This window comes from Amblyomma americanum, chromosome 8, assembly GCF_052857255.1.
Source record: "Amblyomma americanum isolate KBUSLIRL-KWMA chromosome 8, ASM5285725v1, whole genome shotgun sequence".
NCBI classification, from domain to species: Eukaryota; Metazoa; Arthropoda; class Arachnida; order Ixodida; family Ixodidae; genus Amblyomma; species Amblyomma americanum.
Genome location: NC_135504.1, coordinates 150,156,572 through 150,175,053, shown reverse-complemented (window position 1 = coordinate 150,175,053; position 18,482 = coordinate 150,156,572). Strand labels below are relative to the sequence as shown.

Sequence of the window (18,482 nt, the reverse complement as noted above, 5' to 3'; positions counted from 1 at the left end):
TGACAAGCAGTTTGAAACTTGTGGTATAGTTGTGATATCCCATCGCAAGACACGACCGAACAACCAAACACAAGCTGCCAGAGCCACCAAGAAAAGTGTAGCCGGCAGTCGAGTCACATGCATCAGCCAAACAAACAGCGGTGTTGGCTCTTCTATCAGCTGCTGATCCTCCCCGGAAGCGCTGCTGGCCATTCCGAGTGAGGATGCCGCTGGTGCCGCCGCGATTGTAACAGCAGCCTCTGGCACCCCCATGAACGCCCAGCGCACAAAAGATTCAAAAAGCCTTCCAAACAAACACGCGGAAAAGCCGAATGCTGCTGGGTAGAGCCACAGGGTAGAGCTTGCGTGCATGATGGTGGTCTAGCGCAGCGCGGTGCGTAAAATATGCGAGTAAAAGTTTTTTGTAAACCCGGGTGATAAGTTAAGGGTGCGCAAATTATGCGAGGGCGCAAATTCTGCGCATAAATACGGTAACTAAGGCAGCTGAAGCATAGAATCAAACAAAATAAACAAATTCTTCAAAACTTGCATTTGCAATTATAAGTTCGAACAGCAACAAGCCAAGATGCACTAAGCATCAGATATGGACCCAAGTGCTAACCCTGAGATTCTTTACATGCTGTTGATTTTAATATAAAAATTTGCTGCCAGATTTTTCGGACGCTAAAATTTCACGATTTGTACTCCAGAATTTGCGCAGCACCGAGTCACGCATCCCACACCCTGTGTGTCACCAAACCTTCGGTGCCATCATACCCGATTGAGCTGGATTACCTTGACGGAACTACCGTTTAAACGCGTGTAAAGGCCCCATTTTTTTTTACAGATTTGAGGCCCGATTTTCAGGGTGCGGTCCATACACGTGATGTGGGATAAAAATTTTTAAGAGTAAAAACACACCAACCAGGGAATAAGCGGCATTTATTCTACGTTCACCCGTCATTCGCGGAGTATTCAGACTCTGAGCTTGTGCTGTGCTCTGGGGCATGCTCATCTCACAAGAAATCGCGCAGCATGTCCACTGTCAACGCGTAGCCATTGTTCCGCATTTCCATCACTTAGCAGAGCAGCTGTTCTTCCAGTTCGGTAAACTTGCATGGCTTGCCTCGGAAAGTGCGCTTTTTGCAGCTTGCGTGCATCTTTTTGGTTGCACCATCGTCGGATGCACTTCTCGGCCACATCGAATTTCCTGCCCGCTGCACGCTTGCCGTGTTTGTGTAGCTATCAAGGTGCTTGCCCATCGTGCTAAAACTGCAATGCTCGGCGGCAGTAGGCAAAAGCCACAACTACGCTACCATAACTCTTATACCTTTGACAGCCACAAAAGGCTGGAGCTAGTGATACTGATGCCGATATGGATAGCGAGAGCTCGCACCGAAGGAAAAAAACTGACGATAATGATGATGGATGGATAAGGCTGAACCCTTTGAATCGGGCGGTGGCTCAAGCCACCTAGCCATGACATGAAATTTTACTCTTCTCTTGATTTTAGCCACCAATCAGATAACCTTCGCTTGGTTACTTCTACCCGCTTAAAATCTACTTTCCCTTCACTGTCCTTAAACCCCAATGTCTTGGATAAATCAGTTTTTTACTGTAGGGTAAAGCAATCTACAGAAAAATATCAAGTGTTCAGCCGTTTCCTCCTCCTCTCCGCATGCAACGCACAACGTGTCTATCTTGTGGCACCTGACTCTATATGCCTTAGTCTGCAAAACTCCCATCCTGGCCTCAAACAACAAAGAGCTTCCCCTACAGATGCCTACAGATATTTTCTTTGGCAATTTCCTGCTTAAAGATCCCGTATGTTCCCAGTGCTGATTTCGTCAGCATCCCTGTTTTCCACAGAGCTCTCTCTGTTTCTTTAACCTTAGCCGATAATTGCTGATTTGACCCCTACTGCTGTCCAGATATTTGCTTGTCAATTTTCTAGTTGGCTTTGAGCCGCGGCCTCGAGTGCCATCTGTGGGCAGCATCTGGAAGCTCCTGTGCGCATGCATCGCCTCCGCGACCAAGTGCACCGTTGTTCGCAGCTGGAACTGATCACAGAGTCCACGGTGCATGCATTTCGAAGGCTATTCCTGCGTGGGTCGTGGAAAGTTTGCTCACATGGATATTATTTTTTTAAATATGTCCTTTGGCGAAGCAGGGTGCGGCCCTTACACGGGCGCGGCCCTTAGAGGCGTTTATACAGTACTGCAACTTCATGAGGTTAATACAGGCATGTGGTTTGACTCGTTTGTTTAGTTCTGTGTGTGTGTGCACTGCATTTGAAGGATTTATGAGCATAAGTCTTTCCTAATAAATATTCTTAATAAAAAAAATGTCTAAACTGACCGCAGTGGTGGCAGAGTGGTTGAGCATCCGCCTCACATGCGAGAGGTGCAAGGTTCAATCCCCAGTTCCACCGGGTACCCACCGGTGGTACAATGGGTACAAGCTTTCTTCTGGCCTGGTGCTCAGCTTAATCAGGGTGAAATGCTTGGGAAATGGGTCTTTGACCTCACCTTGAGTAATCGAAAAATACCTTGTGCCATGGCGCTCTTTGGCCATTGATGCCCTTGCGCCATAAAAATCCATAATCATCATCATCATCATGCTAATAAAAATTCAACCGATAGCGCTTCGTTTGTGTGTCTGTTTCCTGCTTGGTCCCCATTTCTATCTCTGCGCTTTTCAAAATGCTGAACGTTCGCCAATTTGCCCAGTTTTCAGTTCGACATCCCACAGAGCTCTGCGCATAGCAATTTTGAACACATCGCATCTGATGCCGCAATTTCTCCAACCTCATTCACAGTCACATGATAGCACTATGCACATGAGCCAACGGTCTATTGTGTGTAGTTGGTTATGCCCCACCAGCACCCCAACTCTTAATGAGTTTAGAGAGAGTTCGTGGAACTTCCATAGACGACCAGGATACTTCTGACAATGGCTGTGCAATGTAGTCTATGCATACGTACACCACATGCCCAGCGCTCGTTTCCCCGTTGCTGGCTTCCGCATCTGCATCTGCTCTGGACGACGACCTCCTCTCCCTCTTTTTCACCTTGACATTGGAGCCAGTGCCAGCAAAGATGGCACTAGTCTCGGTCTTTTTCCCATCATCAGCAAGCGTGAAGAGCTCATGCAGGTCATTGGTCTTGAAGAAGCGTCGCTGCTTCGGGTCCTTCAGCACCCGGTTTGTGAGGAACTGCTTGAAGATCTGCCTGCGTTGAGGAAGGGGCCACATGTCCGTCTCGAATAGTCGGCGCTTTTGTTAAACAAGCTAGAAAATGTTCCGCTGTTTGCATTCACACAAGCCAAATTTATCAACAACAACAAAAGTTTCAACAAGCGGCGTAATGAGCATAATTATGTCACCTCTTCCTGGTTTCTTGCTACAAGCATGATGTTGACCCCTTTTCTGGCTAAACATCAGCGCAAGACGCCAAAGCATTCAGGATCATTCTACAGGTAAGGGCCGAACTGCACAGTTCCTAAACACTGAAATGCCACAGGCAAGTTCCTCTCTTCAAATGGACATTTATAACGCAGATTTAGAACTCTGGCTGGCAATTACTACTTCGCCCTCCTCTGGAAGGAACAGTGCACATCAGCACCACATCACATATGCCGGAGCAAGTTGGTACTGGTTCATTTTGGCAGAAGGACAGCACAAAACGACGAGCACTTACTATCAATCAACAAAAGTGTTTATTCAAACGCTCGGTATAATTAGGGAGCAAGAAACCTGCAAAGCCCGCCTTGACTGAACATCCGTAATCTTTACACATCAGGATCAGAAGACTCGAGAGATTGTGGCAGCCTACTGCACTACCAAGACAGATCACCGTGTCAGCGAGCCATGCCTTGCACTGACAGGAAAAGGAGATTTTTTTTTATTATAACCTTTGGTTTTTGTTTGTGTTCCTTTCTCTACTTCATTGTCTTGTTTTTCTTGCCCAGTATTTATACCGAGCATGTTGACCTTTGTTGACAGCAAGCGCTCATCGTGCATGCCTCCAAGTGTACCATTCCTTTTTGTGTGCTGTCTTTCCGCCGAGATAGATCCCACCTGCCCTTGACATTGACCCAAGTTTTTCTAATAGTTTTTATTTTTTGGTACCTTGATTTGCGCACAAGTGGAATTTTTTTAGGCCTGCCACGAAGGCAAACACTGCCACAACACACATAAACCAAGCGTCAACCTGACAACATGACGATGGGTTATGTGTACATCGACAGGCTTTCACAAGTAGGCACGAGTGAATACTGCCATCTTGGCATCGTTTTTCTCTAGGGGTGCATGAATAATGGCATTTTCAAATACGAATATGAAGTAAACATGGCTTGGAAGATAACGTTAATAATAGCAACCTTTATTTTTCTATCAAAAAGACCAAACCCATGGCCCCCATGGGTGAAAGACAGCTTGACCAGAACCCACTCAACAGGCTTTAATTCCACATTGACTGAGATCACTGAGGAGAGTAGGCAGAATGCAAGACATTTTCTCCTTACAATAACTGGCACAGGGTGTGACCACCTCCCAGTATTCAGAGTGACGTGTAGTATAGCATGCAGTTTCTGATTCCAGCTGAGCTAGGTTGCAGAAAAAGTCTTTTTTTTTTACAATCGCACTTAACCATGACGCTTAGTCTGTAAAAGTATAATTTCCAAACAGGCATTATATCTCATTGAGGGAACATATCACAAGTGTGAGAATTATAAGAAACATCAGAACTGAGCCTGCAGGAGGAACAACTTTTCTAAGCTTGCTGCTGCAGCACATACCCACACTACACAGAGGTGGGAGTAAAAAAGCGAATTACAGACAGGCTTTGTTACACCAAGTGGTAATATCAATCTACAACCCAATGGAACCCCAAAGCACCTTTAGCAAAAAAGCTACACCAATAATTTCAGTACTATTTACTAATTGTATTTTCATGATACTAACTACACATAAGATCTCCGTTTATATTTACACGTTTTGATGTAAATACATGATGTGCTGGCACAGTGATAGCACAATGCTGGTCTGACTATACACACATCATCATCAGCCTGACTACGTTCATTGCAGGGCAAAGGCCTCTCCCATGTCTCTCAAGTTAACCCTGTCCTTTGACAACTGCGGTTACCGCATCCCTGCAAGCTTCTCATTTCATCCACCCACCTAACCTTCTGCCGCCCCCTGCTACGCTTGCCTTCTCTTGGAATCCACTCCGTTACCCTTAACGACCAGCGGTTATCTTGCGTTCACAGTAGATGCCCTGCCCAAGCCCATTTCTTCCTCTTGACTTCGACTAGGACGTCGTTAACTAGTATTTGTTCTCTCACCCACTGTGCCTACTTCCAGTCTCTTAACGTTACACCTATCATTTTTCTTTTCATAGCTTGCTGTGTTGTCCTTAACTTAAGCTGAACTCTTTTCATCAGCATCCAAGTTTCTGCCCCGTAGGTGAGTACCAGCAAGATTCAGTTGTTGTACACTTTTCTCTTGAGGGTTATTGGTAAACTGCCATTCATGATCTGAGAGAACCTGCCATATGCACTTCACCCCATTCTTACTCTTCTAGTTATTTCTTCCCTCTCATGCTCCGGATCAGCGGTCACTACCTGCCCTAAGTATACGTATTCCTTTACCACTTCCAGCACCTCGCTACCAACTGAAAAATGCTGTTCTCTAGCTAGACTGTTGAATATTACCTTGCTTTTCTGCATGTTAATTTTTAGACCCATCGTTCTGCTCTGAATGTCTAACTCATTGATCATGATTTGCAGTTCACCTCCTGAGTGACTCAGCAAGGGAATGTCATCAGCGAATCGCAGATTATTTAGGTATTCTCCATTTACTCTTATTCCCAACTATTCCCAATTCAGGCCTCGGAATACCTTCTGTAAACAGGCAGTGAATAGCATTGGCGAGATCGTGTCTCCTTGCCTGACGCCCTTCCTTGTTAGAATTTTGTCACTGACTTTATGGAGGACTATGGTAGCTATGCACCCACTGTACACAGTGTTTCACCCAAGACTTAACACAATTTAAAAAAAAAGGCTTTTTGAGTTAAAAGAGCGCCTTATTTCAGCGTGGCATTGGCAGTGGTATAATACATCAGAATACACCTAAGACAAGATAACTAGCTGGCTGGTTAACTAACATTTAATAGTTAACTTTTTTACTATTACTGTTAGTCTAGTTAATTATTTAGAGACGTGTAGCCCACAGTAAGTAATATCCTTAGTAGTTTTTAGAATTTCGAGAATGCTGGTACCCTCAGCACTGTGGACCAACAGATTTTGGCTATTTTGACGTGCACTAGAGAGGTTGCTTTGCCTGCAAGCTTCCCGAAAGCACATGTATTTTGGAGCAATGTTGCCAGAATTTGTTGGGCCACAGTGCCAAGAGTAACCGTGTTTTCGGAATTCTTATAACCCGATATGAATATTACTTACGGTGGGCTACACTCCTGTCATTAAATAAGGAGCCTAATGGTAACAGTCAAAATGCTAACTATTCAAAATTAGTTAACCAGCCTGCTAGTTACCACGTCTTAGCTGTATCCTGATTTACAAAACCACCGACAATGCTAAGCTGAAAAAAGCGCTCTTCTAACTCAAAAAGCCTATTTTTAAAAATTGTGTAAAGTGTTAGGTGAAACACCCAGTCGATATCTTCCAGAAATTTTGCATAAGGTTCTTCTACACCCTGAATCTGCAGTGCCTGCATGGCAGCTGAAGTTTTGACTGAGCCAAATGTTTTCTCGTAACCTATGAAGGCTACATATAAGGGTTGGTTATATTCTGCGCATTTCTCTATCACGTGAATGATAGTGTGAATATGTTCTAATGTCGAGTATCCTTTACATTAGGAGACAGGAAGAGGGCAGAGTGGGCGATGGATCAAACATGAGTTAATGACATCCTAGTTACAATCAACAGGAGGAAATGGGCTTGCGTAGGGCACGTAATGCGAAGGCAAGATAACCGCTGGACCTTAAGGGTAACAGAGTGAATTCCAAGAGAAGGCAAGCATAGCAGGGGGCGGCAGAAGGTTAAGTGGGCGGATGAGATTAAGAAGATTGCGGGGATAGGGTGGCTGCAGCTGGCACAGGACAGGGTTAATCGGAGAGATACGGGAGAGGTCTTTGCTTTTCAGTAGGCACAGTCAGTGTCAGGCTGACGATGATGATGACGATGAAGAAGGTTGTCCGAACTCAATTAGCGATTACCTTAGTAAATACCCTATAGGAAACTGACACTAAGTCGATCAGTCTGTAATTTTTGAAGCCCCTGACATTTCCATTTTTATGAATTAAGATAATGTTACCGTTGAAGGCCAAAGGAGAGATTGTGCTAGAAAAACTAGCCACCCTGTATACGCAATGCCTCATGACCTCGAGCATGCCAGGAGCTTGGAAGAATACACGCATACACACATGCATATAAGAACATACATGTATGTATCTGCATATGACTGGTTATCAGCTGAATAAAGGGGATTCATTGGGCTTCCCAAGCTTAGTGGTGTGGTGCGAGGTGCACGGATGACGTCAACGATAGTCTCACAGAACAACACCCATTAAGCTACCGCTGTAACATAACTTCACAATTCAATCACAAAATCGCCCACAACAGCTGCATAATAAAAACACATTAGCAAGTATTGTAGCCGTCCTGGGATTTTTTTTTACCGAAGTGTACAGGCTGGCTGGTGGAGATTCATTTTAAAAGAAATATACAGCGAGAACAGAGACGACGGGCGAAGAAAAGGTGCACAACACAAGGGCTGCTCATACTTAAAAAGCATGAACACAAAGAATGCTTCTTTGTGTCCTCTCCTCCACGCTGCTTTCAGTGTGAACTTTACTAACGTCAAGGCTCCCGTTCTGCAGAAAATCTGGTGAGCGAAAAATCCCCGGAGAAGCAACCTAGGTCACGTCACACGTTGTCACAGCCTGGCCACTGTGAGAGGTGTAAGTTTGATTATTGATTGGTCGCGAGAGGTTTCACGGGAAGAGCAACGTAGGCCTCGCAAGCCCCACCAACGAAAGCACCTGCCATCGCAGGGCAGTTGTGCATCGCTTAACTGCTGCACCACTGCGTCAAGAGTGGTACTCCGAGGGGTATATGAATCTGAAGTCAAGAATGACCAATTCCACACACATGGACATTAACTGATTAACGCTACCCTTAAGGCCGAGCTTAAGTGTCCCCTCCACTTTCACTTCCCTCACACACAAAGGCTCTGTTTGCACTGAAAGCCACCACTGGAGCACGGTAGACATGCCAGCGTCCTTCTAGAGAGAGACGCGGGTCTTTGAATGGTAAAAAAATGTGACAATTTTTATTTTTCAAAAGTGGCGCATTCAGGTTCAGTGTAGGAGCTATGCACATGATGTCAGAAGCAAGCAGCGCTAGCATCAATCGCTACCGTCGCCATGTTTGCTGTCTTCACAGCCTTCTCCATTGCAGTGTCGCTTGCTGCGAGACGTCTGCATCTCGACGCAACGACTATGCCTTCGTCCCACGCTTGCAACCTCATCCCTGTAAGCAGAGTTGTGCATTTTGCATAAAATGTGCTTAAGCGACTGTGAACCCAAGCTGTGCAATGCAGGAAAAACTCTCTTTGTGCAAAATGTGCGCCTTTGTGACGGTGTCGACCCGCTCGATCTTCGAGGCGAAGAGACTGCCAGGATGCTGACCTCTACCTGCAACGTCAATTTCGTGTTGTGTTGTGTTGGGTTTAATGGCACATAAGCAGCTAAGGCTATCATGCGCCAGGCTCAAGGTATATGAACACTTTTCTGTAGGTGGGAGGAAACATGGTTGTGTAGAGGACTTAAATTGCTATTTCGTTCTGGTAGTAATAAGAGAAAGACAAAATTTTATAAATGGCTAAAAATAAACGCTTTCAAGAAGGTCAGATAACCTCAGTAGCCATCCTTGGCTGGGCAAGGATCCTGAAGCTCCCAACCATTCAAATAACCACCTCAGCCCTCTTCTCATGGAATGAGAAAATGGCTGAAATGCATCATATTATAAAGCAAAGCTGTGGATCAAAGTTTACAGTTTCTGAAGAACATCTGCTTCTTTTAAAAAGCTAAAAACGGAAGATATGTTAACAATGGCATTTTCGCCTAAAAGCAGCGCTGGGTGTAAAGGAATGTATTCACTATAAAACTTCGTAAAGTGCTTATTTCTTAGTTTTCCGAGTTTTGCACAAGAGAATGAAATATGGTTTATTGTTAGTTCGTCTCCACATCTTTCACAACGAGGTTTGTCTTGTTTCGTTAGTAAGAAATTATGTGTAATGTGTGTATGTCCAATGCGAAGACGACATAAAATTACTTCAATAAATCGTTCCTGGTGCCTACAGGTCTTCCATTCACCCAGGACAGGTTTTACAAAGTGCAGCTTGTTGTTAACCTCGTTGTCCCAAGAAGCCTGCCATTTTTCTCTCAATTTATTCTGGACTAACTTGATGCAGTCCTTATGCGGTATGTTTACTGGTTCTATTTTTGCGTTAAGGGCAAGTGCGGCGCTTGCATCAGCCCTCTCATTTCCGCTGATGCCCACGTGACTGGGAACCCAGCAAAACTTTATTGTATGTCCTTGTGAAACAGCTCGTATTACATTATGTATTATGTTTCCTATTAAGGGTTCGGTTGCATTTCTGGGGTTTATTGCTGTAATTACGCTGAGGGAGTCACTGTAGATAACACTGTTCTGTATGTTTTTCTTCATTATTTGTTCTACAGCTAGAGCAATGGCGTAGCATTCTGCTGTAAAGATTGAAGCGCACTGAGGCAGCCTGACTACTTTTTCCCATTTCCCTTGCACTATCGCGCTCCCTACATAGAGTGCTGTCTTTGATCCATCTGTGTAGAAATCTGTGCAATTCTTGTATTTTTCACTTACTCCAAGAAACTCTTGCTGTATATATTCCAGTGGGGTATGTCTTTTTTGAATGTCTGTCAGTGCGAAATCGCATACACCAGGAAACAAGTACCAAGGTGGCAACCTATCGGGTCTCTGGGCAACATCAGGAAGTGCATCTAGTATGTTTATTTCTTGGCATATTTCTTCAAAGCGGAGGAGCAATGGTTTTACAGCTTGAGGTTTGTTGGTGAACAGTGTTCTGGATGGGCATTTTGTAACTATGGTGTAACAAAGATGTTTCGGTAGCGACCTTATTTTCAGTACGTATGCACAGGTAAGCATTGTTCTCCTGTTGGTGAGGGTCGGTTCATTTGCTTCTACGTGAAGGCTATTTATGGGTGATGTTCTGTAAGCACCAGTTGAAAGGCACAACCCGAGGTTTTGTACTGGATCTAGCTTTTTAAGGTATGATGGCCTTGCAGAGCCATACACTATGGATCCATAGTCTAACGAAGTGCGTACTAGAGAGCGATAGATGTGCATAGGCACCTCCTATCGGATCCCCAACGCTTCCGTGAGAGTACTTTGAGTATATTTAGGGATTGGGTGGCTTTCTTTTTTAGGGTGTTTATATGTGGTAGAAACGTTAGCTTTTTGTCAAAAGTTAAGCCTAAAATTTTGTGTTCTTGTTTTACTGGAAGTGTGGTGTCGTTCAAGTGGAGGGTGGGATTAATCTGCAGTCCTCTCTGCAGCGAGAAAAGAACCGCAACAGTTTTCTGTGGAGAAAGCCTAAATCCATTTCTGTCTGCCCAAAGTGCTAATTTGTTTATTGTGAGTTGTAGTTGTCTCTCACAAGTTGCCAGGCTAGAAGATGTGCACGCAATTTGAAGGTCATCAACGTAGACCGAGTACATAATGGACTGTGGAATTATACTGGTTAAAGAATTCATTTTTACTATGAACAATGTAGTACTTAAAATGCATCCCTGAGGAGCGCCGTTTTCCTGAGTAAAATTATTTGAGAGGGTTGCGCCGAGACGAACTTGGAAAGAACGGTTGGATAAAAAGTTGCTCAAATATTTCAGCATCCTCCCGCGGATACCAAGCTCTGCCAGGTCGCGAAGAATCCCGAACCTCCAGGTCGTGTCATATGCCTTCTCCATATCGAAAAAGACTGAAAGGCAGTGTTGCCTGTGTATAAAGGCCTCTCGCATTGTGTTTTCCAGGCGGACTAAATGGTCGACTGTGGAACATGTTTTTTTAAAACCACATTGGTGGACATCAAGAAGCTCTCGGGATTCTAGAATAAACATTAATCTAATATTTATAACACTCTCAAAAGAGTTGGCAAGACAGCTTGTAAGGGTTATAGGCCTGTAACTACTAGGGGAAGTGGGTGGCTTTCCTGGTTTTAGAAATGGAACAATAACGGCTTTTTTCCAAGCTGCTGGTATTTTCCCTACTACCCATATTTTGTTAAAAAATTTTAACAGAACTTCTACAGATTGCTCAGATAGATGGGACAGCATTTCATAATGAATTTCGTCGGGGCCTGGTGCAGTTTGTTTACCTATAGACAGTACTCTCTGTATTTCTTGAAGTGTAATCAAATTATTGTAAGGCTCGTTTGTGCTGCCTGTCGTAGGGAGCCTTTGTTTTTCGGTTGTGTTTTTGTATTTTAAGAATGACTGTGTATAGTGGGAAGAACTAGAAACTATAAAGAAATGTTGCCCCAAAATGTCTGCTTGTTCTTTAATACTTGTCTGAATACCAGGATCCGTCAGCAGAGGAAGGGTGAATGGGGAATAGCTGCCATTTACTTTTCTGACCTGCTCCCACAGTTTTTTTGATGTTACCGAGCTGTTTATTGAAGACACATAATTTTGCCAAGACATTTTTTCCACGTTCCGCCATATATATCGGGCTTTAGCTTTTGCCTTTTTGAAAACTATTAGATTTTCGTGAGTAGGATACCTACGAAATACACCCCAGGCCTTATTTTGTTGTTTTTTGGCTTCCCAACATTCTCGCGTCCACCATACCTTGTGGTTCTGGCGCACCACGCCTGTGGACAGGGGAATAGCTAGCCGTGCTGCATCGATGATATACTTTGTGAGAATTTCATTGAGTTCATCTATGCTAAGTGTTTCTGAGTAAATGTCTTCTAATCTCGCCTTTTCTCTAAACAATGCCCAATCAGCTAAATGTAGCTTCCATCGCTGTAATTTGGTTGGGATGACTGCAGGTGAGGATGATAGGCTTATAAAAACTGGTAGGTGATCACTCCCAAACGGGTTGTCTAAAACGTCCCAAGTAAAATCGCTAAAAACAGAAGGTGAACAAAAAGACAGGTCTAAACTGCTTATTTTCCCAGACGTTGGGGAACAGTATGTGGCCTTTTTCGTATTTAAAAGACATACATTATTCGTCAGGATAAAATCTTCGATTATTTGACCTCTAGCGTCACAGCGTTCGCTTCCCCACAGGGAGGAGTGAGCATTAAAATCCCCAAGTAACAGATATGGCTCCGGAAGTTCTCTGATCAGTTGCTGGAGATCATGGAGTGTTAACGTAAAATGTGGAGGAATGCATACGGAACAGATTGTTAGTGTTTTGTAGCTTACGATATTGACTGCAACCGCCTCAAGTTTTGTTTTGAGTTTAATTTCTCGAGCAGGGACGCCGCTTTGGACGACAATTGCGACGCCTCCTGAGAGTCGATTTGCCTGCTCGCGATCGCGTCTAAAAGTTTGATAATGTTTCAGGATATGCACATGTTGTGGACCAAGATTGGTCTCCTGAAGACATAAAACTATGGGTAACATTGACCCTAAAATATGTGTTATGTCACTATAATTCCGCATAAGTCCTTGCAATTCCATTGAATTAAAAAAGCCATGTTTGTGTTTTTGAGAAAGAATGAAAGGGGATTTACTTATGTGGTGGGCCCGTTATGAGGGGCCTGTCTTTTTTTCGCTCAAGAAAGCTGTTCCGCCGCTGTAATAGAGGTGGAGTGGGTGTTGTATCCATCACCTCAACAGAGGTGCTGGAGGACCGCGCAGCCGCGGTTGTGTTAGTTTCAGGCCTCTCCCGATGGGGGGAGGTCCTGCGGGATGCCGACCCATGGACCGGCGGTCCCTGCTTTGGCAGTGACAGGGCAGCTTTCGCTGACCCTGCCTGGGGCGTGGATGGCCCTGCCATAGGCTCGGTGGGAGCAGCCTTGGCAGGTGCCGGAGTGCTGTGTGGTGCTACGCCCGTGCGCACCACATCAGCGAAGTTTTGTTTTGCTGTGAAGGAGAATGTGTTTGTAAGCTCAAAACGCCTTCTCGCTTCTTTAAAAGAAATGTTTTCTTTTGTCTTTATGGTGATTATCTCTTTTTCTTTCTTCCAGGACGGACACACCCTGGAGTATGCAGCATGTTCTCCTTCACAGTTTGCACAGCACAAGGCTGCGTCACATACATCAGACTGGTGATCGTTCAAGGCACATTTTGCGCAAGTTTTACGACCGCGGCAGCTCTGTGAGCCGTGGCCGAACCTTTGGCAGTTGAAACATCTGCGAGGGTTTGGTATGTATGGTCTTACATTGATTTTCAAATATCCCACGTCGATTGTGTCGGGCAGGGTGCTGGTGTTGAAGGTCAAGATCATGTGTTTTGTGTCTATTTCCTTGTTGTCCTTCCGGATTTTGATTCGGTGGACATCTATGACGTCTTGGTCGATGAGCCCTTCGAGCATTTCTTTTTCAGTTATGTGAAGAAAATCATTTTCCGATATTACACCTCGGACAGTGTTTAGTGAGCGATGAGGAGTCACGGAGACCGGGATTTCCCCTATGGACGTTAGGTTGGAGAGCTTAGAATGTTGGACATTGTCACACAGTTCGAGCAATAAGTCGCCGCTGGCCATTTTTGACAGCTTATAGCCAATGCCTAGGGTTTCAGTCAAGCACTTTGACACAAGGAAGGGGAGTATTATTCTTGCCTGTTTATTTTGTTGTTCACTGTGGATCACATGATATTTGGGGAAAGTTACTTCTCTTTTTTGAAAGAAGTTGTCTGCCTCGTTCCGCCCTCTTTTGAGAGAGCGATCAGGTTTTGAAAGTTGGGGAGCCATAAAAAAATTGTGTTTTTCGGTCATGGTGCCAGCCACCCACCACGGAGTCCAACAAGGGGACGGGACAGGAACTTGATAGCAAGTCCTGCCCACGCCAGCTGTACACCTCAACTATAACCAAATATGACGCAACTCAGGGTAGTTGGTCACACAAGGTTAACCCTCGCCGCCAGGAAAAAAGGAAAAACCAAGAAGCGAGTAGGATATAGGAGAGTTGTGAGACAGAGTTGGAAAGTTAAAGATGAAGAGGAGGATAGGAAAAGGCGACTGCCGATTCCCCCCGGTCGGGTCAGGCCGGAGGTGCCGTCTGCAGGAAGCTGGGGCCAAAGTGGTGTGTTGCCTCCGCCAAGGGGCCTTAAGGGTCCAAACGCTCGGCATCGGCTCAACCACCAGGATCCCCTTTTCCCCAGACACGGCGATGCCATGTATGGCGAGGCGCGGGTGCTCGGGTCCGTGGTGATGCACAGTTCACCATCATCCCCTTGCGGGGATGTCCCTGCGGATGCTCGGGAGCCCGCGGCATCGCCACTCACCGTCTCGACGCCTGCAAGCTGCAGGCGCCCCCCTGTGGGGCGCAACGTCAATTTCACTGATATCAAAAACTACCTTGTTCACATTACAAGCTTTGTAAGAAAAGAATAATTCAAGGCATACGAGGCAATGGAGGCTCATAATTTTCTGACCAGTGGCTGGGTCCAGCAGCCATGCCTGAAGGTGCTATCCGACGGCTGTGTCATCGTTTGCAAGGTAAGCAGATTGCCTTTTGCAGACCTGCTCCTAGCACATGCTTGCAAAATACTTATGGTGCACAAGAAGAATGTAGACAGGGGTTGACAGTGGTTGAGAAATGCTCGCTGCGAAGGTGGGATGAACACTAAAAAGGAGTTTTTCTTTTTGAGGCAGTGTCGCTGACACATGCTTTACTTCCTTTCACACAGTTTGCTAATGCAGCGCATGTAGAGCACAACTGTTATCAGCTGAGATTTTAGCTCTAATTATGGTGTTTCAGATGTCTGAGACCAAGTGGCCCATTTAAGCGGCCTCAAGAGGCAGTCACAATAATTTTTGCTAATCTGCCCCGTTTTACCCCTCTTGATGGTCTTCATCATGCGGTACTTCACTTTTGGCTTGCCTTCACACTGGGCCCAGTACACTTTGTTGGTGTAATTACATGCTATAATGACAGATATGCCAGAAGTGGTTAAGCGGTTTGTGTGTCATTCCTGGGTCGCTTGCTTGACTACCTCAACATGTCCACAGCGGATCAAAAAAAGCCTACTGCAAACTCTACAATTAATTCAATACAGCATATTTTAACAAGCCACGTCAAATTCTGCCAATGTGAACAACTATGCATTTAGGTTGTTTTTTGGCATTTAGCAGTTTTCCATTATTTATGTCGGTTCGGCATTCTCAGTCAGTCAATGACAAGCCACTGATGACTTGGCTTGTCAGTGAAAAGGACTGTGCTTGCAGGGTAGGCCTTGGAGAAGCGTGCTCGCACATTGCAGCAGTGCTTTTCCACATAGACGCAGTTGTGAAGAGGAGAGATGGATGTACAGACAAAGTAAACACATGGCTGCCCCCAACAGTGCGATCTGTGGATCCAGAAAAAGCTTCAAGCTTCTGCTCGTCAACGATGACAGCAGCCTCTTCGGAAGAGGAAACAAAGAAGGGCTTTTAAGGGCGCACTAAAGAGGATTCTGAGCTTGTCTTTTTACCGCAGGAACTCGACCTGCACGCTTCCTGCATTTTTAGAAACTTCAGATTATTGTCCTGTGTCGCCAATTTCCCTCTTAAATCGAATTAAATGTCCCAGTTCCTGGATTGTTTTTAAAATTCATCTTCAAAAAGAGGAGGAGTCAGTCAACGCATGGAGTGTCTTTCAGCCATTCGTGCAGCAGTTTGCCACTCTGCGATCGGTGGAGTGATACGCAGCAACCAGCAAAAGCAGAGTCCACGCATATTTTTATTTCTGTGGGCCTAATTTGCGGCTATGTAGTCCGCGATTGAAACTATCTATTTGAGGAAATGTAAAAAAACAAAATAAAAATAGAACGAAGCTGCCACACGACTGGCTGAAAGGCACTCCATGTGCTGGTTGACTCCTCTTTTCGGAGGCGAGTTTAAAAAAAAGGCGGGAGACAGGACGTTTGGTCCGATTTGATAGGGGAAATCGGCTGCAGAGGACAATAATTAGAAGTTTCTAACAATGCTAGGAGCGTGTAGACCGAGTTCCCGCAGTAAAAAAACGAGCTCAGAATCCTCTTTAGTGCACCTTCAAGGAGGCGACAGATGAAGAGTGGGCAAAATTTCTGGAAGCTTGTGACAACAGCAGAAGCCGGCCAGCACTTCTGCCTCTGGAACCAAATATTGCAGATCATTTTGCTCCTGTGGCAATGAAGTTCCCCAGTGCCATGCTCACTAATTTGCAGGATGAGGATGTTCCAGGCACATGGAATGAGATAAGAGAGAAATGCTTTGCCCTTGCTGGAGGCCTGTCAATTGAGCATGAGGTACAGCAGCTGAAATCAGCATGTTTCCTGCTCTTACTGTAGTTGGTTTTTCGCAGCAGTACTGCCCTGCAATTACAGCAGAAAGGATCTAAAAGCGCTAAGAAGGGACAGAAGGCAACAACACACATACTTGCACTACTAGTGCATATCTCATTCCCTATCTTAGCACTGTCACATCCTTCCCGTCAACATGTACGAACCAGCCTGTATGAGCCAACTCACTGCTCAGATTTCACTCTGTTTAAGTAGCCTTGACATTGCGGCCACTTCTTGTCAGCTCACCGAACAACATAACTGCACTGTCTCGTTTCAGGTTGTCAACTTGACAGAGCAGGCAAGGTGTACCTACTGGTCCCCCTTCAGAGCTTCAAATACCAAGGCTGTGCGCAGGAATTGGACAACAAACCCCTCACAGTCCATGCTAAAGAGGTTATGCTACCCAGAAGATGTCAAGCCCACAAACTGCATGGGGAAAGGAACAAGAACACAAAGCCACACAAGCTTCTACAGCTGCATCGGAGAATGTTCATGTTAATTTTCAGTGCAGTCAATCAGGTCTGCACATCTGTAGAGACAAACCATTTCTGGTTGCCACCCCTGGTGGTGTGGTCAGCTGTAATTGTTGCAGCCAGGGAGCACTGGAAATGAAATGCCCATACAATTGTAGAGAAGAGTCTGTCAGAAGTTGTGGAGTGTCTGGCTCATCATGTCTTTCCATTGTACATCACAAAGCGATGCTGAGGACACACCACAGTTCCTCTTAACAGGTGCAAATGCAGATTCATGTGTGCAAAGTGAGGTACTGTGACTTTGTCGTTTGGATGCTAAAGGGTTACATTGTTCTTCGAATCTATCAAGACACAAAGTTCTGCAAGAGAATGCTGCAACATTGCGCACTTTAAGCTTGTCATTTTGCCATAATTATGCTATTACTTAGAAGTGGTTTACACAGCGCACCACATAAGACAAGAAAGAACTGACACATAGTCAGCACTCGTGGTGTCAGTTCTTTCGTGCCTTGTGAGTTGCGCTGTGCAAAACCGCTTCTAATTATGTACCAACTTGCCCAGATCTCTGCCTTAAGAACAAAAAGTAGGGCCGAGAACTTTCTGTGTATATCCTGCCAAAGCAGGGAGAGGGAAGCACAAAAGAATAACCGGTCTGAAGGGGTGGTGGTCACAGAATGGACCTTTTTCCAGTAACTCACCACTCAGCTGCCACAAGGAAAAGTATGTTTTCCGGTTTGGGTCCCCCTAAGCTCCCTCTCATCTTTTCTGCAAAAATAAATTTATAATGATAGGGTGGGGTATACAGCCTGTAGTTAGAAGCAGTGTTGGTTTAGCCTAGCCAGAACAGTTAAGTGTGAGTCAACTTTTGACATACCTTGGGAACACCTCCCCTTCCGCACTTTGGCCGGCTATTCCGTATTCCGCGTATTCCTCCGTCGCCGAACGCAATACAAGCCTAGTGACCATTTACGAGTGTGAACGCCGATTCGACGACGCAGCCTCAGTGAAAAGCTTTTTGCGCTCTCGTTGTTTGTGCTGCCAGTGTTTATTTTGCAGCGTCTTTGCTGTTGTTAACCTTAATTTTCGCTTAAGCATCCGGCCGATGCTTCTTTGACCGAATTAAGTAATGCAGAGAAACTGTTGTACTACTTGTCTGTTCGAGTTCAAAGCCGTTGGCACACGGGAATATCACTTTGTTATGCGAGATGCGGTCAGCGTTATCTGGAAGGATTGCAGCCAGGCGCAACTATTTAGACATTATTCTGGGTTGTTGTTGTTTTTAGCGCCTTATCTTGAAGGTTCCTTTTCGATGGCCACTGAGCACGTCTGTTGCAATCGGCATCGCCAAGTTCTTCAGTTTATTTACGGGTGATAGTCACTTCAGTGACTAAATTACTGCTGAAATACATTGTTTCATGTCTTCTTCACTCCTTATAATTTCACCACGGAACAAATCAGACTTGGGTAAAAGGGT

At 45.1% G+C, this 18,482-nt stretch overlaps 1 protein-coding gene across 3 annotated transcripts in view; it reads right to left on the bottom strand.

The window, feature by feature from the left end:
• LOC144102109 (DNA excision repair protein ERCC-6-like) overlaps positions 1 to 18,482 on the bottom strand; it is a 243,715-nt gene that overhangs the window by 35,730 nt on the left and 189,503 nt on the right. For all 3 annotated transcript variants that reach the window (XM_077635397.1, XM_077635398.1, XM_077635399.1), the window contains exon 17: positions 2,964 to 3,209. In XM_077635397.1, coding sequence (XP_077491523.1) covers positions 2,964 to 3,209 — 246 coding nt within the window. The remainder of the gene's footprint in view (positions 1 to 2,963; positions 3,210 to 18,482) is intronic.